General features: G+C 48.3%; 1 protein-coding gene across 1 annotated transcript; it reads right to left on the minus strand.

Annotated features, from left to right (window-relative positions):
• Positions 1–1,473: 1,473 nt before the first annotated feature.
• Positions 1,474–22,067, minus strand: Slc7a9 (solute carrier family 7 member 9). Its single transcript, XM_032896140.1, has 12 exons — positions 21,957–22,067; positions 19,526–19,673; positions 18,486–18,728; positions 17,885–18,010; positions 17,408–17,507; positions 16,210–16,254; positions 15,572–15,695; positions 14,638–14,741; positions 7,235–7,331; positions 6,182–6,331; positions 3,575–3,749; positions 1,474–1,644 (listed from the first exon to the last, which is right to left on the minus strand). Exons 1-12 carry the CDS (start codon positions 22,041–22,043, stop codon positions 1,580–1,582), a joined length of 1,464 nt encoding a protein of 487 aa, XP_032752031.1. The 5' UTR covers positions 22,044–22,067; the 3' UTR covers positions 1,474–1,579.
• Between the last annotated feature and the right edge of the window lie 224 nt (positions 22,068–22,291).

Genomic DNA, 22,291 nt, shown 5'->3' on the forward strand with positions numbered 1-22,291 from the left:
GTCAAGAGTTCTGTAACCCCAAGAGTTAGCCGTTGCACAGGCGAGGAGGCAACGTCTCCTGGCTTTCTGTGCCAGAGGGCTGGGCCCACACTGGTTCTTGGTTTTCTTATCTGTAAAATAAGACCTGAGCGCATTCAGCCCACGAGAGTCCAGGGTGTTGTGGGGTGGGCACCTGGCTTTCACAGTGACTGTGAGGGGGTCAGACCTGTGCCAGGAGTCAGAGACTGCCTAGCCTGGGCCGCTACCAGGAAGACATCCTTTTTGCTGCTATGACTCTTGGGTTGGTAGTCCCATATCAGAGTGGCCATAATGCAAAGTGGTTCTTGACACAGCAGAAAGCGTGGTGTCTTGCTGGAACATTTCAACTGTGAGGCTGGTCCATTTGTACAGATGCAGGTCCACCCAGGTGGTGGAGGGCTGTGGTGACACTGAACACTGAGTTGAGTGCAAGTGGCAGACTGTCTCAGAAGACCCAACGAAATGGGACACAGCTCTGTTTACATCATTTTTTTTCAGGTGGTCAGATTTTCCAATACTTAACCCTCTGAGCAAAATCTTGTAGCACATGGGAGGCTATGCTGACAGTCAGCTATTGCCTTCTGTATTATACTAAACTCTACTGATTGAGGTACATTTCTGAAATATGACATGGAAATACTTGAAGAGTTAGTGCTCTAGAATTGCTCCCATATGATATGAGCATCTTTGTGGTGGATTATCAATAAAGCTCCAGTGTAATGTTGGTCACAGGTTTTTGTTCTGCATCGAATGCAAAGGAACATTCACACTTCCTAGAGAGTAAAATGCCAGCAAAGGCAGTGAGTTGGTTGTGCGTGATGCTGACCCCAGCGGAGTTGCCTTGAACAGTTGCAGGGGCCACAGACCAGCTGTGCACAACACAGGGTAAAAACTGGGAGTGGCGGCACTGTGCGGAGGACGAGCAGCAGGAAAGCAAGTTTAAACCTGCGTGAACTGTGAGCAGCAGCTTTCTGTGCGTGTGGTCTTGGTTGGGTTTAGGGATTGCCTGTTCTGTTGTCTGCCTTGCCTGTGCTAGGCAAGTGCTAAGCCTTAGCTACACCCAGCTCCCCCTCCGTTCAGTTAGGTGTGGTGCCTGGCTGTTTACTGTTTAGCACTTCTGCAATGGGTGAGCTGCTATGCAGCCTTCCCTAGTCATCCATCCTGTCTGGTAACTTTCCTTTCTCCTGGTAACTTAAGGGTTTCTGTTTTTCATATTTTTGTGGGGTTTTTTTGTGTGTGTGTGTGGGGGGGGGCAGGGTCTCAATGTAGTCCTGGCTGGCTTGGAACTCAGGCTGGTCTCAAAGTCACAGAGGTCCACCTGCCTGTACTAGGATTAGAGGCCTGTGCCACCACATCTAACAATCCTGATAATGTCAGAAAACATACCTTACCTCTATTTAAGACTCTCAACACAAAGAATTAAGGGTAGCTAAAAATAATAATATTAAACAAATATCTGAATACATGTTTTCATTAAGAAAAACATCAGGAAGAAATAACCACAAATAATTGCTTACAAAAATAAATTGATCACAGCTTTGGGCTACGAGTGATGGGCCTTTTACTCTGGGTCCTTCTCTGGTGGGACAACTTCCATCAGCATCTGCAGGTGCTTGGTGATCGGCCCTGGAACAGAAGAAGGAGGCATAGGTGCAGTTAGAGCAGTGGCCACAAGCTTCACTGTTCCACCTCCAGCGACTTGTCATCAGCTAGACCATGCATTACGTACGGCACAGCTGAAGTTCACAGTCAGGACTGCCCTAGTCACTGTATGGGTTCTTCAGAGGTAAGTTACTTCCTACCAAAGAACTATATTCTATGACTCAGTTGTATGCATCTGCTGCAAAGCATTGATGAATCTGAAGTAACCAGGACGACATTTTGTTTAAAAATACAAATTGTTCATTTTGGTTTTACCACCTTAGACCAATTCAATGTTTTTGTGGTTGGTTTGTTGGGTCTTGCTGTGTAGCCCAGGCTAGCCTCAATCAAACTCATGATCCTGCTTCAGCCTCCTGATAGTCATGATGATAGCGATTTGTCATCAGGCCTTAGCAGATGGTACAGTGAATGGCTTGGTTCTCTAGACTGCCCATTACCCATCAGCTGCAACCTGATGCTGACTGTCCTTAGCTTTCTGCAGGCTTCACTCTCTCTGAAGAGGTTATGGGCTAGTGATCCAGGAAAAGGAAAGATCACACTTTACTTTGGTCAACAGGAAATAAATTCTCCCTCTTGGTGACAGCCAAGTTGGCATGGGCAGGGAGTATCTGGCACTGCTCAAGCTGAAGGTGGCTTTCCCATCTGCAGCTCCACTTGGCTCTCAACTACTGGTTCCTGTCTTAAGATGCAGGTGTGCAACAGGGAAACCTACTTAAAAGGTAGGTTTTTCAAATCCCTGCAGTGGTGGCTCAGGCCTTTAATCCCAGCACTTGAGAGGTAGAAGCAGGCGGATCTCTGTGAGTTCAAGGCCATCCTAGTCTACAAAGTGAGTTCCAGGTCAGCCAGAACTACACAGAAAAATAAGTAAATAAAACAGGTTTTCATTTTTGTTTCTGTTGAAATGGTCTCTCTATGTGACCTTCCTACCTCTGCCCCAGTACTGGGATCACAGGCTGCACTGCCCAGCTGGAAGAGGCATTGTAATCACAGACACTCAGTCAACACCAAGTGGCTGTGGACCACAACACCCTGTGCTCCATCCAGGGTTAAACTGCACAGCCCCATCCCTGTCCTGCAGGGACACTGCATAGTGAGGAGACATACTGCCGTCCCTCCCCACCTGCAGGGACACTGCAGAGTGAGCAGACATGCTGCTGTCCCTCCCCACCTGCCGGGGCTCGGGGCCTTGAGTCTGGAGTGTCTCGGGACCGAGTCTGCTCTCTAGCACAACAGTAAATATGATAGTTAGACGTTTAATGAAGCATAGCTGCGTGCAGTGACAACCTGTGACCCCAGCACTGGGGAGGCTGAGGCAGGAAGTTGGGATACCAACCTAGGCTACATAATGAGACCCCGTCTCCAACACAGAACCAGGTATAGGTCAGTCTCGATTGGTGTTGGGCACCTTACTTTCCGTGTAGAAGTAGAGAGCTCATGCAACTAGCTTTTTAAAACATTTGCCCAAACAGCTGTGGACCAGGTCAGCAGAACATAGAGACTATGGCAGAATTGTGTGTGTGTGGAGGAGAAGGGGGGGATTCAGGCCTTTGTCCTGTACCTGGCTCCAGTTCTAGCTGTCACTTTGGGGTAACTTTGGCCTCAAGATAGCAGCAAAAGCAAAGGCCATGCTCTGAACGACCTCATCTGATGAGACAGTATAGATGCTCGTAAACCACACCCTTGGTGTGGTCTTCATGGAAAATTGTTAAAAGTGAATGTATACTTGGCAATATGCATGGTGCTTTTGCCACCTCCTTGTTAGAGTAACAGACAGGAACAGAGGACGCCAAGGGTGGGTCCAGAGGGCGACAGTGGGGAGCGTGCAGTTCTGAAGGGGAAATGAGATGTGCTGAGAAGCCTGTGCACTTTCCTTATGCCCTCTGTTGATACTTACTGGAGATTTTCTGGGCCCATCTGAACTTGTAGTGGACAAAAAGGAAGTAAAATATAAGTCCACTCAGTATGAACAACACGCAGTAGAGATATTCCCAGGCTGGCGAACTGATGATGGGGGCCAGGATCAAGAAAACAGATACGAGAATCACAATGACAGGGATGAAGATGGGCACCTGCAAGCAGAGCATCAACACGTGGGTGTGGCACAGCTCCTGCTTCCCTTTGAAACTGGGTTAGAAAGAAGACAGGCGTGGGGAAGCCCAGCACACCTTTGCCCCATCATTTCCCCTCTCCCGCCTCTGTCTAGTCTTCACTAGATGTGAAAAGGCAGGTGTTCTACTTGAATATAAAGTTTATGTCTCTACCAAATTAAAGCTGCCTGCTTTCAACTTCCATATTCCCTCCCTCCCCTGGCCTCCCGTGTTCCAGCACAGATTAGAGAAACTGGATGATTAGTGGCATGCAGTGTCCGACCCTAGCTCTGGGTGGCTTTTTCTCCACGTGTGAAGCCTCACTTCCTGCAGACAGATGGCTGCAGGTGAAAGAAGGAACATTGGCTGGAATGCCATAGGACGGTCCCATCTGACCACTCACAATGCCATAGGACGGTCCCATCTGACCACTCACAATGCCTTTGAGGAGGCTTGCTCAGTTCTTGATGGGAGTGTCTAAACTCAGAACCCAGGCTGCTCTCCACCTTGCTTTAGTCCTCAGAGCTCTGGTTGCTTTTACTAGTGATGGGTCTGGACCCGCTGCAGACTAAGGTGGGTGTTTCCAGGCTGTCTGTCAGTGTGTTTGATTCTGTTTCTCCTGCAGCTTTGTGCACATAGTTCACCGGTGCTGGTTAAGTTGGTGAATAGGCTTCTTGGCTGCTGTCTTAGAGCTCTGCATTCTGGCTTTTATCAATGAGTTGGGGTTTGTTGTTGTTGTTGATTTTACCTTTGCCTTAAGCAATGCTTTGAGTTCGGGTACTAACCTGATAAGATCATAGCCTAGTTTCTATTTTTTCAGTTGCCTGATAGTTCTCTTTCTCCCCTTCCCCTCTCTGCCTCCCTCCACCCAAAGACAAGGTCTCCTATAGAAAGATGTATCCTCGTTGGACTGAGATCGCAGCACTCTTCCCCCTTCTGCTCCTGAGTGCTGAGATTGCAGCAAGATCTCCTGCATCCCTCATAGGGTCTGGTCTTCCGGGTCAGTTTGACGGGACAGCAGACTGACTTGCATCCTCTCCCCTTGGCTAGGAGGGCATTGTCTTCTGGTCCGAGTGTCGTTAAAGGGGTCTGATGCTGCTGTTGTCTTTTTCCCCCTACTCTAGAAGTGACTTGGGAATGGAGGCAGGGACAAGAAAGAAGTGGATGCCCAAGGCATTTTTAAAGCTCCATAATTTGCACCAGAAAATAGTTTGTTGCCTGCACTATCTCTGGCTTTCCCCTCGAAGAGTGTGCTTTTCACTGCTGGCTGGATAGTGGAGTTCTACCTCCAACCACCCTCCCTCCCCAGGGATGAATGGCCTTAGATCTGTCCACTCCACTCTTTCCTGAGTTAGAAATGCTTTCTGCCTGGCTTACTCATTTTCTTTCAGACACTTGCTAGTTTTGTCTCCTTCCCAGCTCTGGTCCCTTGCATGCTTCTTTGTTCTTGTGCTCCTTCATGGTCTTCCTGATGTGCTTTGATGTTCAGGTGTCACATGGCCTCCCTGGGGACCTCCTCCCCAGCTGTGTCCTGATGCTCTTCTGTATTCTCTGTCTCCAGCTGCTGTCATCTTCCATGGTTCAGGAAATGCCTCTGGCCTGGAGAGGAGGCTTTGTGGGGAATCCTAAGACTCTGCGGGAGAAGGTAGTTGCTCTTGTACTTCCACTCGTGGTCCTCAGGCCCATCCTAGAGCATATGGGTACTGGGTGACTAGTGCTTCTGTTGTTCCCAGTCTTGGGTTATGCCGGTCACCCCTTTTCTCATGTTGATGATACTGGTTATGAGATTTCCCCCTTGGGTATTTTATTGCTGTCTGTTTTATGAGGATGTTGTGAAGACTAAAAACTTATTCTGTCAACATGATGTTGCCTGCTGGAAATGCTAAATGAACCGTAGATGTGGAGGTGGTAAATAGCTGAGGTTAGAGTAGGCCATCAGACAGCTCTAAGCAACTGAGCCCTAAGCTAACTGAGCCTTTGTTCCCCTGCCCCTACCTGCTGCAGCCCTCCTTTTGCCTACATCTTTCCTAGATTGGTGTTTGTCCACTTGTAACATGGTGATTCAGCCTACTCCTCATGGGTATGCGGGCATGCATCAGCCGTGGACATGGAAGGACTAAGCACACTGTGCATAGACACGGGCTGGGAGCAGAGCAGGTTCCAAAGTCCTCATCAGTGTGTGAGCATGTCGGAGAGGTCAGGGCCTGTCAGAACTGGGTCTGAGTGGGATGTGGGTCCTCTGTACAGCTTGATGAGTGGGCACCCCAGTGCCTGTGTGGACCATAAGCTGTCACTGAAACAAGTGGGGGATGCTCAGCAGCAGAGCAGTGGGGATGAAGAACATTAGAAATGGCTGCCTTCCTAGTCTTTGCAGAAACCAAAGCTGCTGTGACAGTGAGCACAGACTGACTTACCTTGATGGGCCTCTCTAGGTCTTTCCTTGTGAATCTCATCACAACGAGTCCTAGGATTGTCATGCCATAAAAGAGCCATGCAGCAAAACTGAAATAATTGACTAAGGAGTTGATGTCCCCGGGGATGATGTAAATGATGGCTATTATGCCCTAGTGGGAAGAAGAGTCGTGTTTTAGGTCTCCAGTGCACTCAGACATTGTCCTTGTCCTCACAGAAGGCTGAGGCCACAGCCTCTCCTGCACAGACTTCCTCTGTCTCCTCTCTGGCCCACTGTGATATCTGTTCTCAAGGCTCCACAGGAAGAATTTGCACAAGCATTGAGTGTTATGCCTGTGGATATGTGTGCTCTTATATGCACACATGCACATACACAGTCTTGCTCTGTAATCCAGGCTGACCTGAAACTTGTGATCTTCCTGTCTCAGCCTCCTGAGGCTGGCTATAGTCCACCATGTTTGACCTAAAGTCATGATTTTAAGCAGAAAAAACACACACACACACACACACACACACACACATATATATAAAAACACACACACACACACACACATTTTGTATGCCAGCTTTATAGGGATGACTTTAACAGGAGAGTTTTTACTACGATGAAATTCAGGTCTGGTCATGACTGCGTTTCTGGCCTGGTCCTGGACTTGGGATCCCAGTTTCTGGATCTTATCTTCAGAGTAGGTAGGGAAATGGACATGAGCAGAGTTAGTGTTCTGGCCCAGAGACAGGCCTACCTATCTCCAAGAAACCACAGCCATGGGGGATGATCCAGGTTAACAGGCTAAAGTCAGAGGCTGTTAGCAACCACCATGGACTGCCTTATTCTCCTCCCTGGAGCTGGCCTTCCTGTCATTTGCCTCAGAACAGCTAAGTCCATCCAAGTTAGGAACAGGGCACAGAAGCTTGGAAGCTTCTGGGTAGTGTCTAGAAAGAAGGGAGCTTGGCTCTCTCAGAAGTCTGGGCTCAGCAGCACAGCTCTACTGGATCTCCTGCCAAGAGAGACCCCTCTGCTTTCTGCTGCCGTCTCAGGTGGAGCACATACTTACATAGAATACGAGGGCAGGGGCCGGAGTGAGGCGCTTGACACTGATGTAGGATAGCACTTTAAGCATGTGGCCTTCCCGGCCCGCCACATAGATGAGCCTGAAAGAACAATGCAGGGAACAGAGAGGACACCTCTGAGGTCGCCAGCAAAGCCATCTTCTGGTAGAATCCTTTGGAGGGGCTGGAGGGTGAGGACGTGTGGTGGCTGGCTGCACCTGTGAGGGCTCACCCCCATCCTGGTACCATGGGACTCATTCGGGTGGGGACAAGGGAGATGGGGCCAGGGGAGATGTGGTTATGAGGAGATACCTGCTCAACTCCCAAGACTTAAAAAAGGTAAAAACTAGACAAGGTGTGGAGCTTGGGGCCAGGAAGCTAACGGACCTGAACCTTTGGGATCCCCATGTTCTAAAGACATATTAGGGGTACCTGAACAGACACATCTGACAGACCTCTTCCCCTTCCAAATTCCTCCTCATCTGGCAATCAGTATAAAATGTGAAACAAAAGGGAAAAATCTAAAATATACATGAGAAAGTCACCATGCTTAAGGATTTAGAGCACTTGCTGATCTTCCAGAGGACAGGGGCTCAGTTTCCAGTGCCCACAGCAGGCAGTTCATAATCGCCTATGACCCTAGGTCAAGGGGATCTGACACTGTTGGCACCCACACATACTCTCAGAGAAATAAGTCGGATGGGGGCTATAGAGATGACTCCGTAGTTAAAGGCTGCATACTGCTCGTACAGAGGACCGGAATGGAATTGCCAGCACACATTCTGGGTGAGTCACAACTGCCTGTAACTGCAGCTTCAGGGGACTTAGATGCCTCCTGTGTCTGTAAGTGTTCCACTCACATATACACACTGACACACAGACATGTAACTGAGCATAAAAATCTAAACAAATTATTTTTCAAGTATTGATGTCAATAAAGACCACAATTTCTAGTTACAAGTTTAGTAAAATTACACAGGCCAAAGACGTCTACCCAGACCTCTTTGGCAGCCTCTTTGAGATACAATTTAGGAAGAGGTACCAACTAGATAAGGATATCTGCTTCATTAAGTCTTTTGATACGAGAAATGTCTACAACATAATTTTCCTAATGTTGTAAGCAACTAAGAAAATGAGCCAAGTCTTACTAAGTATACTAGTCCTTTCCTCTTTATTGTTCTCAGGATGAAATCAGGACTCCACAAATGCTGAGCACAGGGTCTCCTGCTCTCACCTTGGCCAACACTACTACTCTAACTTCATAGAAATAGATCCTACTTTTCTCTTCCAAATACATAGTTGAGGCTCTACAATCTAAACTTGTAGAGTTTCTATTAACAAAAAAAAGCAAATATCAAGTTATTATGTGAGTTTACAATTCTACTCCTAGAAATTTACCCAAGATGAAAATGCTCCACATTAAAAAAAAATACATGTAAATATAAAGATGAATGTTCATTATGCCTAACCACCAAAAATAGAAATAACCAGCCAAAGGTTCAACCAGTGATAAACAATATTTTTTACCATATAAGGAAGTACTAAGAAGGAAAAGAAAAGCCCCGATACACTGTGATTTGGATGAACTCAAGAGCATGCTATCTTGAAAGTCAGTTACAAACATCACTTAGATGCTAGACCTAGAGCAAGCATAGAGTCAGGAAGCAGACCTGCCCGAGTTAGAGGTGGAAGGAGTAGCAAACGTCTATAAAAACGCTTAGAGGAGTGTTGGATATATTTTAGAACTGAGTTATAGATAATGCTTGCGTGACTTTATATTTACAAGAGTTAAAGAGAACAAGTCTTAGGGAACTTGTAACAGCACAGATGTCAAAACTGCATCTGTAAACTAGGTGTGGGGATGCACACCTTTAATCGTAGTGCTGGGGAGGCGGAGGCGGACGGATCTTGGAGTTTGAGACTAGCCTGGTCTAATATAAGCCTGATCTACATAGTGGATTCCAGGCTAGCGAGGGTTACAAAGTAAGACTCAGAATATTTGTACCTATATACACCACCAAAAGCTATTGAAAAACGACATTTAAAGATGTCATAGTAGCATGGAAAAATAGTACTTTTGAATAAACATGACAAAAGATGTTCAAAAACCCTGGGGGAAATCACAGTCTGTGTCCCTGAGTTGAAAGACTGATCACAAGGTGGTATCAGGGTCCCAAGGCCAGAGAATGCCTCAGAATGAAATCTCTAAGCGCACAAGACAACGTTGTATATATTCAATAGCATGTGCATTGAAATAGGCAAGAGAGAAGGCCAGCTCCTGTGTAAGTGACCCAGTGAAGTACCAGCAGGAGGAGGGGCTGCTGAGACTGCTCAGGGGGAAAAGGCCAGGAGGGCTTGGAGTAAGGCCTTTCAAGTACTGAAAGATGATTGTCAACCCACATTACTACACCCAGCAAAGGTGCTATCAAGACAGAAAGAAAGCTTCCTACAATAGGCTGAAGGGAAAGGACTGCACCCATGAGGCTACAGGAAAGGACAATCCGTGCTAGAATAATCAGAAGACTGGAAACCATCAAACACTGCAAAACCAGAAAAATGGCAGGCACACATTCCAATGACTGAACATATGTGGTCTCAATTCCCTAATCAAAAGACACAAGCTAGCAGGTTACATCAAAAAGGAGGACTCATGCCGGGTATGATGGCACATACCTCTAACTCAGGAGGCAGAGGCAGGTGGTGTGGGTTCAAATCCAAACTGGTATGTGTAGTGAGTGCCAGGAAAGCCAGGGCAATGCAGGAAAATCCTGTCTTAATAAATCAATAAGCTTAAAAAAAAAAAAAGCAGGGGGTTGGGGATTTAGCTCAGTGGTAGAGCGCTTGCCTAGAAAGCACAAGGCCCTGGGTTCGGCCCCAAGCTATAAAAAAAAAAAAAACGAAAAAAAAAAAAAAAAAAAAAAGGAATCATTTCTCTGTTGGCTTTGACAAATGCATCTCACCATAAAAGGCAGACAAAGGTGGGAATAAGGCATAGCTGTTGTTGTATGTGACAAATAGACTTCAAACTAAGAAGACACAAAGAAGGTCACTTGGTACTAAGGAAGCCCGTAAGTCAGCATCAAGGAAGAAAACAACATACACAAATGCATGGGGGTGAAGCAACACATCATTAAATGAGTTATTGTAAAAAAAAAATTTAATGTAAAAATTTCTAACTTAAATATGCCACCTTTACCAATTTAAAAGTTATCCTAACAAAATTACAGAAAAATAGTGGAATTCAATTACATTATACAAATGGACTTGTTATCTGTAAAACATTCCATTAAATGTAGCAGGTCACTTTCTTCTCAATGAGCCATGGAACTTTATTTAAAATAGACCAGATATTAGGACATAAGTCCTAACAAGTATAGGAAAGTTGAGGTAATTCCTTGTATTGTGTGACCACAGCAGCAAAACAAAACTATAGAATACACAAATGCATGGAGACTAAGCAACACACAGTTGAATGATTGGGGGGGGGGAGAATAGAAGAAATGAAAAATGTAAAGATTCCTCCTATCAAATGACAGAACAAAGTGCTAACGTCTCTGGGATACAGTGAAGACACTCTGTAAGGGAAGCACTCGGCTCTGAATGCCTACATTAAGAAATCAGGTCTCGGCAGGCGGCTCACACCTTTAATCTCAACACTTGGGAGGCAGGGGGTGGGGGTCTTCAGACCAGCCTGGTCTACAGAGTTCTAGGACAATCAAGGCTACACAAAGAAATTCTGTATAAAGAGAACAGAGAACAGAGAAACCTGAGAGAGGTTAGTGAGATGACTAAAGAATTATGAGCACTTACTGCTTACAGAGGACCTGGGTTCTCCGCACCCTACCTGTAGGCTCCCAACCATCCACAGCTCCAGTTCCAAGGGGTCTGATGCCTGACCTCCATGAGATCCTGCATGCATGTGATATACGCATACACACAGGTTTTTGTTTCTTTTGTTTGAGATGTTAAAAACATTCACTGGAGAAAATCCAGCCCCCTTTTAAAAACTAGGGGGAAAGGACATATGGATATATAGAAGAATAAAACTAGATTTTTCGACTCTCAATCTATACAAAAATCAACTCCATGGCTAGGGAGGTGACTGAAAGGGTAAAATGATTGCTAACATGTATGAGAACTTCAGTTTGGCCCCCAGCAACCAAAAAAACAAAAAAGAACCAACAAAAAAAAAAAAAAAAAACAGGCCCCAAAAGTGTGATGGTAGCATAGCTGCTATGGGGGTGACCAGCCACTCTTATTGGATGAGAGACAAGTTCCACAGAAAGGAATCTTCCTGACATGCTCTGACACTCTCAGCCGTAAACGAAGATGCTTCTCTTTGCAATCCATGGAGGTGAATACAGAGATGCAGGCTGTTCACGATGCTCAGAATGAGATAGACTCATCTCTTAATAAGATATCTATACCAACCCTTAAAGGCTCAGGAAACACTGCAAGAGAGGACTGGGAAGAATATAAAATCTGGCCAGGCAGGGACGATGCACGCCTTTAATCCCAACACTTGGGAGGCAGGGGCAGGCAGATATCTGAGTCTGGGGCCATCCTGATCTACAGAGAGTTCCAGGACAGCCAGAGCTACACAGAGAAACCCTACCTTGAAAAACCAAAGGAGAAGGATAAGATCTAGTCTAGGAGGGCTGTATTCCCTCTGAGTACGACACAGCCAATTGTCTCAAATGTGGTTTCAGTGCAGCTGCGGCTGCCTACCATAGGCCTGCACAAGACTCAACCTGCCAACAGTTTATCCCAGGTTGGGAAGGGTCTGGGGACCTTACCCCTTTCTGAACTATTGAATTCCGTGGGAGAGGAAGATATCATTTTCAGTTATGTTCTAACTCAACCAGGCTCTAATGCTGGCTTCCAAACACAGTCTCACAGATGGCCCTGGCTAAAACAAGTGGACTGGGAAAGGGAACCAGAAGGGTTTTGGGTGGGGTCCAAAGGGTGTGAGCAGTAACAATAGTAAGAATGTGGTATGTGCATGTATGAAATTGTCAAAAAAAAAAAAAACAAGTTTAACAAAAGGGGAGGGAAGCCAGGCATGGTGACAAGTGCTTGTAACTCCAGTACGGGGGCTGGGGTTGGGGGGCGAGCTGGATCAACTCTGAGTAGATCAAAGAAAGACCTTAATATAAGACATGAAACTCTGAAAACATTAGAGGAAAAAGTAAGAGAAACACTTCAAGAAACAGGAGGACTTTCTGAAAAAGGCTTCTAGTCACTCAAGAAAGAAAATGAAAATTGACAAATGGAAAATTGTGAAATTCAAAGCCTTCTGCACAGCAAAGGAAAACAGTTAATGGGGTGAAGAGGAAGACTCCAAAATGGGATAAAATCTTGGCCAGCCACAGACCTGACAGTGGATTAATATCCAGAATACACAAATTACTTAAAGTTGAGGCTAGGAAACAGTTTTTAAAAGGGATACTGAATAAAGAACCCTCAGAAGAAGAAACACATATAACCAATAAGCAAGCTCTTAAAACTAACAAGCTGGGCGGTTGTGAGGAACACCTTTAACACCAGCACTTGGGAGGCAGAGGCAGGTGGAGCTCTGTGAGTTCAAGGCCAGCCTGGTCTACAGAGCAAGTTCCAAGACAGCCAGAGCTACACAGAGAGACCCTGTCTCCAAGCTACACACTTGGTTGGGTAGAAAGATGGCTCGTCAAATGAAAACACTTGTTGTCTAGCCTAGCAGCGGGTCTGGGGCGCACATAGTGGAAGGAGAGAAGTGGCTCCTGTAACTGACCTCTCCACGTGTACCACAGCACAAATACACATGTGCACACACACAAGTATGTGTCATCAAAATGATTTTAAGTTTTACATGGAAAAATAATGTTCCACATCCTCAGCCACGGCAGAATTCAACTTTGAAGTATTTTGAGATTCCATTTATTCCAGTGAAGTTGACCAAATTTCAACAATGCTGGCAAAGATGTGGGGAAAGAGGGACCCTTATTCACTCTCGGTGGGATTGTAAACTGGTACAGTCACTGGGAATCTGTGAGCCTCCTCAGAAAACTCACACCAGATCTTTCATAGAACCCAGCTCCAACACTCCTGGGTAGACACCTGAAGGACTCTTGGATCCCACTACGGACAGGTATGTTTACATATGTGTCTCCTGATGCTTTATTGATGCATAGTTCAAAACTAAGAGTTGGTGCGAAAGAACCAGTAAGTATGGGTGGTGGTGGCTAGGTTAACCTGCTCATTCTACAATATGTCCAGGCATTGAAGCAGCACAGTGTAGTTCATAAACACGTGCAGTTAGTTGCTAATTAGAAAACATAATTTACACATAATATAAAGTCCCTAGACTAGCCAAAAGTGTTTTTCTTTTTTTTTCTTTTTTCCGGAGCTGGGGACCGAACCCAGGGCCTTGCGCTTGCTAGGTAAGCGCTCTATCGCTGAGCCAAATCCCCAATCCCCCAAAGTGTTTTTCTTTCATATCTCTCTCTCTCCCTTTTTCTCCTTTCTTGCTAGGGATGGAACACGGGACCTGGAGAAAGTTGGGGGCCAGCCCTTATATACACTTCACAGTAGCTCTAGCAGAATTATTTTGTAGTGTGGATTCACTTTTAACATGATATTGGGTAGCCAGCACCACTCGGAAGTCTGTCCATTCTGAGCACTACCCTAGAATATTCCCCACAGCAGTGTTCATAGAAACAACTCATGCTTGGCCCATCACCAGGGGCTTAGTCAAAGCGTGTGCCCCACAAAGAGGAACAGCACAGCCAGCAGGATCTAGAGAGTGGCAAACTACACCTGCTCACGTGACTAGCCCCACAGCGGGCCAGGGCTCCACAGAACTGAGCTGTGACAGACTAATAATAGCCCTCAAGCCTACAGCTACTGACATCTGTCAATTCCTGGTCAGTCTGTACAGGTATTAAAATGACCAGAATGTTCAGGAAGGATCAGGGAGGGGTTGGGGATTTAGCTCAGTGGTAGAGCGCTTGCCTAGCAAGCTCAAGGCCCTGGGTTTGGTCCTCAGCTCTGATTAAAAAAAAAAAAAAAAAAAAAGGAAGGATCAGGGATGCTCAGGGAGAAAAATGAAACGCAGAAAGTGCCAAGTGGAAGCCATGCCTTGTACACCCAGTGGCCCTTCCCTCTGCCTCGTCCTAAAGTGGCAAGATTCCCTAGTTTAGAGCCCAGGACCACCAAAGTGCACACGTCATGCCCAGTTCCATCCAGCGAGGCCGTCCACCCCTTCTTGGCTGCATTACTTTGAGGATCAAGCCACATCCCTTGTCTAGACTTCAGTTTCTACAGGTGCAGCCAGTGTGCTCTGGGTTCAGCCCCCAGGTGGAGTTTAGCCTAGCAGAGAGGCTTAAGGCCTTGTCCCCCGAGAGTGTGACAAGGGGGGGAGGTACCCTACCTGCCCGCCGTAAAGCAGGTCCCATTCGCAGCACCGATGGTTGAAAATGCCACAAAAAGTGGGACTACCCAAGATGCTGGATAGAGAACACGGTCTCCAAAGGTCTGCAGAAAAGCAGAATACCATCCTGAAGGATTTCACTGGGCGCCCACAGCCCCATGTCATTTCACTGGGCACCCACAGCCCCATGTCATTTCACTGGGCACCCACAGCCCCATGTCATTTCACTGGGCACCCACAGCCCCATGTCCTTGCACTGGGCACAGCCTCTGGCGCCCTCTACTGGAGAGAAGGGAGAAGCCTTCAGAGCAGCCCTGTCTGCAGGAGACAGGACCCTTGCCCACCACCCTGGTGTCACTGTCAGTCACCTCACTGTTCTGACCCTCACTTGTTGGCCCTACCTCTTCTCACCTCAGTTTCTTAGCTCTGCCTCACCTCCCTGGACATATCTTACTTATCTTATTTCTTGGCCCTAGCTCACCTCACTGACTTCCTGGCCCCACTTCATCTTAATGGCCTAACTTCCTGGAGCTGCTTCACCTTAATTACCTCACTTCCAAACCCTACCTTGCTTACTTTGTTGATCCTCTCACAGGGCATGACCTCGTTTTAACTGCCAGTCTCAGGGTTCATGGGCCTTTCTACATCCTAGGTGCTCTGAGACCCTTACTCACCTTTGGTCCCACAACCCACTCATTACTAAAGTCACCTCCTGTCACTCATTGCACTCTTCTTCTTTCCTCTGAGGACTCCAGCCAGGGTCTTTCAGTCATTGCTACATGCAGCTGGGAGGGAGGCTGAGGCCCCAGGAGCTGTGCAGGGACCGCCAGATGACAGTCTTTACCCACAGCCTTTGGCCCCCAGGCTGGATGAGTGCCCAGTCTGCCTGCTCTGCGTCTCCCTCCTTCCAAAGGTCACTGCGCCAGCCACTTACCACAGCCACAGCCTGGGACTGCAAGAGCTCCGTTGGGGTCATCACTGTGAAGTAGGCAATATTCATGAGGATGTAGCATACTGTCACCAGAGGGATCCCAATGACAATGGCCATGGGCAGGTTTCTGAGAAGGACAAAGACACAGGAACACAGTCACACCAGAGCATCCTGTTAAACTGGTACTACTGACATTTTCATCTGGTCTACTTCCTCCCTCCTCTCTGCCCTGCTTCTACCCTACAGGAGCCCCAACAGAAACAAGAGACATTTTCAAAGGATACCCCAGGGCAGGAGAATTGAATGACTTAAAGCAAAATAAAGCAGAGATAATGAAAGTCAGTGTTCTTCCTTCCGATTACCAACCATGCCACTGTCCAACAGAGACAGACTAAAGGGATAACGAGCACATATTATGCTGCTCTTCATTCAGCAGCAGCGCATAGCCCAGTGGTAGAGCACTTGCCCAGAACGCTCAAGGCCCTGGGCTCCACGCCCTCAGGTGCGGGGAGCAGGAATCGACTGAGTGGGAGAGACTCAGAATAACAGAACAGTGGAAAGAGGCAGCGGCTTCACTTTCTGCCCAGAGAGGAGAATCTCGCTGTGGGAGCATCACCTCCTGCCCCATGCAATGCTCTTACCTGTAAGGGTTTCTAAGCTCTTCAGTGATGTAGTTAAGTTGGTTCCTAGACAAAGAAAAGTAACGAGGATGACACTATGACATGCTACATGACTCTCTTGGCTAAGTTTGTGGAGCAATGATAAATGTTGATTCATTTTAAGATTTTTTTTTTTTTTTGGTTCTTTTTTTCGGAGCTGGGGACCGAACCCAGCTAAACCCGAACTGAGCTAAATCCCCAACCGCCATTTTAAGATTTCTACTGTAGGATACATAACTCAGCATCAGTGTCTACCTAAAACCCCCAGTGAGGGGCTGGGGAGTGGCTCAGTGGTAGAGCCCCTGCCTAGAATCCCCCAGTGAGGGGGCTGGGGAGTGGCTCAGTGGTAGAGCCCCTGCCTAGAATCCCCCAGTGAGGGCTGGGGCGTGGCTCAGTGGTAGAGCCCCTGCCTAGAATCCCCCCAGGAGGGGCTCAGGCTCAGCAATAGAATGCTTTCTTAGCATATACAGAGCCCTAGGTTCCATCCTCAACAGTAAAAATATAACAAAATAAAACAATGCAAGGAGTGCTGACGGAAAAACAAACGGCCAAAAAGAGCTTTCACACCAATGCAGGGTAACTTCTGCTCCCTAGGACCTGGTGGTGACAGGTCTTCCTTGCAACTTCCAAGCGCTAACTCTGATACTGGGTTAAGTCTTTGACCTCTGTGGAAATCATGTGAATTTCCAAGAATATTCAGGGTACTTTGAAAATCTGGAAAGAGGTTGAAAGAAGGATGAACCCTGCACCAGTGGTACCAGGGAGGCCAGCATCACCACGGCCATGCTTCTGCCTTGAGGGACACAGCACAGTCCATCTAATGTCTGCAGGACTGCCGGGCTAGTACCATTGAAAATCCTTGGTCTTGTCAGGTGTTTGGGCAGCCTGTGCTGCCTCTATTCAGCTCAGATGGCATTCTCCAGGTACACAGGGCTTCACCAACGACACCCTCACCGGGCACTGTCAGGGGCCTGAGCCAATTCCGGGCTGGGAAAGGCTTAAGGTGATCATGTGGCCCCATGATCTCATCCATGGTGTCCCAAGGATGTGGGAAGGTCAGGGTTTGAGCATTTCATGTGAAGGTAAAGCTAAAGGGGACATCTTTGCTCTCCATAGCAGCTGAAACTGAAGCTTTGTAAAGACCGCACCAGTGGACTGGGAATGTTTCAGGAGCGCTTACCACCCATCGTAGGCCCAGAGTCCGTTGTAAAATGCCAGGCTGATGGCGCCCACAGAGGTCTGTGAACCCTCAAAAGAATTCTGAAAGTTCTTAACATTTCCTGAAATTAAGCCAGACAGTGAAGCGAGAACGTCAGCTAGCCAGACACTGACTTCATTCCCCTCTCTACCGGAAGAAGGGTATGACTCGTGACCCGTTTATTAAAGGAACCGAAACTTCACATGATAAGACATGTCTGTCATCCCAGCACTCAGGATACTGAGGCAGGAGCATCGTAAGTTAGAGACAAGCCTAGGCTATATGATAAGTTCCTGTGTCAATCAATCAATCAATCAGTCAATAGATCAATCATCAATGCCAACAAGCAAGCACAAATACATAAACCATAAAACACACATGCTCGTGGGCAAGACTGCTCTAGAAGACAGGAAGTCACATGCCAGGCGGGACCTGCTCTCCCATCCTGCCACACCTCACCTTGCGCCAGGAGGACCAGTCCGCTGATGATGATGATGGCGACGATCACCAGCTTGGCTGCCGTGAAGACATTCTGCACATAGCTGCCAAGCCGCACGCTCAGCGCATTCACTGTAGTGATAAGCACTGGAAGGCGCAAGTCAGGTAACATTCTGTATTCATCGTTCTTCCCAAGGTCCTGGAATGCCCTTCTTTTCTATTCCCCCACCACGCCCGGACCCTCAATAAAGGGAGTAGAATTAAATAAACTGGCTTTAGCAACTTTACGATACACCAATGTTGACACTCAAAATCAAGCCCAATCTCAGACTGTGAAGGAGAAGCAGCCAGGCCCTGAACAAGGAAAACCCAGGATAGCCCCCTTCCTGCAGCTCCAGGATAGCCCCCTTCCTGCAGCTCCAGGATAGCCCCCTTCCTGCAGCTCCCACAGACCTGGGGGTTGCCCACCACCTGCTGGGATGGCCAACCTGGGCCTGTTTCACCAGGCCCTGCAGGCCTGCTGTGTTGGGGAAGAAAGAGCCAAGACTAGATTCCCAAGATGTCAACAACTCGGGCCTTCCCTGTCTCCCCTCCCATCCCCCCACCCTGGCTGGTAACTCACAGATGGCAGCAGCAGCCAGGAGTTTCACTACCACAGCAGGCGGCCTGCAGCCTGAGTAAAAGGCCGCACACACATACTCGGAAAAGCTGAGGCAGATGATGGCGAAGGATGAGGGCTTCATGACAATCAGGCTGGTCCAGGAGAAGAGGTAGGCAGGGATGGGGCCGAAGGCCTCCATCAGATAGGGGTACTCACCCCCTGACTTGGTAATCATCGTGCCAAGCTCTGCAAAGCACAGGGCGCCTGGAACACAGGAGGGAGCCCACTCCTTATGAGGTCCCATCCTAATCCACAGAACCTTCCTCCTTTGGGGGCTCACAGTCTGAATAGCCCAGTCCTAGCTGCTGGACCTTTAACTGCAAGCAGATTCACCCTTATTTACCACACACCCACTGCAAAAGGAAGCCAGCTGGGCATGGTGGTACAAGTCTATAATCCCAACTCTTAGGACCCTAGCCCCCCAGACCCTCTAGCTGGGGAAGGTCGAATAGTCCTTAGCACTACAAGTTCAATCCCCAAGCAAGTGCGTGGGATTCCTGGAACACCTCTCCATGCGAAGGAGGTGTTCCTAGTACCTTTAAGTCCAGCCAATGAAACTTCACCCTAAGAAGAACCCCTTCCCATTCTCCAAAGGTCCGTATATATCCCTAGTTCACCCTGAATAAAATGTATGTGTACAAACCAACCCAGAATAAAGGTATGCATACAAGCTAAGATCCTCTGAGGGAGCTGTTTTATTGGTGACTGTCAGAGAAGGCCTTCATCTAGAAGAGCTGTAGCGCTAAGATCCTCAGAGAATACCCCCCCCCCCACACACACACACACACACACACACCGACACTCCCAGCCTCATCTGGATCCCGCAGAACCCTACCCATTCCAGACACTGCTTCATCCTTCCAGCCTGGTGAGCAGCGGTGTCTAAACACCTTGAGAAGAAGGACTCGGAACCATGGCTACATCCCACAACAGGCACACTTGAGACCAGCCTGGGCTACCAAATGAGACCCTGTGCTTGCGTGGCTTGTCGCCTCTATTACCCAGTGTAGCCAGGACTCCACAGGCTGCCCATATGATGAGACAGGGCCCCACGGATTCTGTGTTGGCCAGCACAGACTTGGGGGAGATGAAGATCCCGGAGCCGATGATGGTGCCCACAATGATACAGATGCCACTGAGAAGACCCACCTGCATGTGCAAGAATAGAACTAATTCTACCAGCCGGGCGTTCACAGGGCCAGAGATAAATTCTCCCCAACCCCAGTGAGGCCAGAAGAACCCAAACTGACTCATGCCCCAGGCGTGTCCGCCCTGTGCTGCTGCCATGGGAGCACCAGGCCCCGTGCCTTACGCTGAGGCATCAGAACTGCCCTGTGCTTTGGCACAGCCTATCACACCCATTTCACTGGGGCTGGGGGTGGGGCGCTGAGGCAGACAGCCAGGAAGGAATTCCTGCCTTCCATGTAAACGCTGACCTGGTCAACAGGCTTCCAGAAAGAAGCGCCTATGAAAAAAATGCCTCTCAGACGGTCAGAACAGAACAGACTTCTTCAGTGCATGCGATGACCAGCATTTCCAGCACTGAGGAAGCTGATGCTTGACTTTGAGGCCAGCCTGGGCTACATAGTGAAAGGGGGGGGGGAGAAGAGGAGGAAGAAGAGGAGAGAAGGAAGGAAGGAAGGAAGGAAGGAAGGAAGGAAGGAAGGAAGGAAGGAAAAAAGAAAAGACTCAAAGACTGAGCCCTGGCCACATGAACAGTAGGGACCTCCCAGTTGGGGAACACTGGTGAGAGTGACAAAATGCCCTACTGTGACACTTCAGAGGCCTGAGCTTTCTAGGAACATTTTTTAGGAAGACAGTGAGATAGCTCAGGCCTGAAATTCCAGCACTTGAGAGGTAGAGGCAGGGGGATCAGGAGTTTGAAGTCATCCTTGGCTATATGGTGAGTTTAAAGCTTTTCCTACATGAGATCCTGTCTCAAAAAAGACAAAAAAAAGGGGGGGGGTCTGCACATTTTATTTTGCATAAACTTAATACCAATTAATGAGTCAAAAAACTAAGTAAAATTATAAAATAAAGGAAAAAGCTGCCGCAGGTTTCTACTTAACACCGCTGGCCCTTGGAGGCTGCCCAGGGCTCTCTGCAAACACAAATGGAGAATCACGAGAAGCAAGATCAGCTTCCATTCGCCTTCGGGCTGAGCAAGGCTGCCTGGGCTTCCTTTCCTTCCTCAGCCCCTCCCAGGGTGTGGGTTTGTCTTAGTGTCACCGGGAGACCTCCAGAACCTTCCCCCTGCAGAGAGACTTGTAGCTTCCAAATTGGACATCAGTGGCCATTCAGCATCTGGCTGTCTGAATGTAGACACCTGGGGTTTTCATGCTGTGCTGGGGTCATGGGGTCCCAAGGAGACACTGCTGGGATCAGGACTCCAATTGTCAGAGAGGACAATGTCACTGCCCAGAGCCTGGCTGCTGGGGACAAAGACACCATGCTGACCCTCGGTTAGGATATATTATCCCCCACCTGGCCACATAGCTTCATGTCATCCCTCTCCTGAGCACTGCTAGGCAGTGGGACCCAGTGTCCCACCCATAACACAGTCCCCCAATGTTGCCCTCATCCGTGAGCCTAAAAGTCCTCCTAGCCCTTCTTGTTTGGCTCCTGCCCTGCCTACGTACCTGGGACAGGCGCTGAGTGGCATGCCCAGCTCCAATCCACCTCCACTCTTACCCTGGATCTCAGCCCCCCACCCCTACCCACCCAGCACCCTTGTGCATTCAGCTAGCCCCACCTGTCAGCTCCTCCCCGCTAGCTTGGGCTCTCTGTGCACAGCAGCACAGTCGCTAGAGGCTCAACCATTCCTAGCACCACAGCTGGGACAGTTGAGAGCCAGCTGTGGTGAGGAGACTGGAGGCCTAGGGGAACCAGCCATCAGAGGCCTCTCTGATCCTTTTTGGAAAGGCCATTGGTCTACAGACTCTCTGGGAGGATAGATGTCTTGCTGACACAGAGAAACGCATGCATGGACTTTAAGTATATATACACGGACTTCAAAAGAGTTTACTAAATTCACTGCCGGGTGTGCAAGAGACAGGTCCAGATAACCGTTCACTTTTAAATGTCCTAAAGTCAGCCAGCAGTTTAGAGTGAGGGCTGCTCTGAGGGCCCAAGTTCTATTCCCTGAACACACACGGTGGCTCCCAATTACTGTAGTTACAGCTCCAGGAAGACTTGGCACAGACTATGAAAACAACGGCAACAAGAGACGTTGCCAGGCATGGTGCTGGCGTGTACTGCTTGCCTGTCATCCCAATTCTTAGGATGCCGAGGCAGAAGACTCTCTAGTTCCAGGCCAGACAGAGCTACATAGGGAGACCCTGGTTCAGTAAACAAGCAAGCAAGCAATCCTGTGCTTCTTTAAGGGCCAGTGGGACCAATACTGCCCAACCCCAACCTCTCCAACCCCCTCACCTCTTTCTGGAGACTTGTGGTCTTGGGTTCTGTACTGTGGATGGACTTCTCATCCTCTCTCCGTCTCCTCGGGCTTGTCTCCTCCATCCTTGCTCACTGCGAGTTCCAGGGGCTGAAAGGAGTCTCTTGAGTCAGTTGGTGCAAATACGCAAGGGGCGGGGCTTATGAGGGTCTCTCTCAGGCTGGACCATCTAGGTGGTTGACCGCAAGCAAGGAGCTGCTCCCTCTGAGCAGAGCGCAGTCCTTGATTCACCCCCACCCCCCAAGAACGCTCTGTTCCACTCCAGGATGAAAGCCAGACATGAATACGTCCAAGCCACAGGGCTCCCCACAGC

Source organism: Rattus rattus, chromosome 2, assembly GCF_011064425.1.
Source record: "Rattus rattus isolate New Zealand chromosome 2, Rrattus_CSIRO_v1, whole genome shotgun sequence".
Taxonomy (NCBI): domain Eukaryota; kingdom Metazoa; phylum Chordata; class Mammalia; order Rodentia; family Muridae; genus Rattus; species Rattus rattus.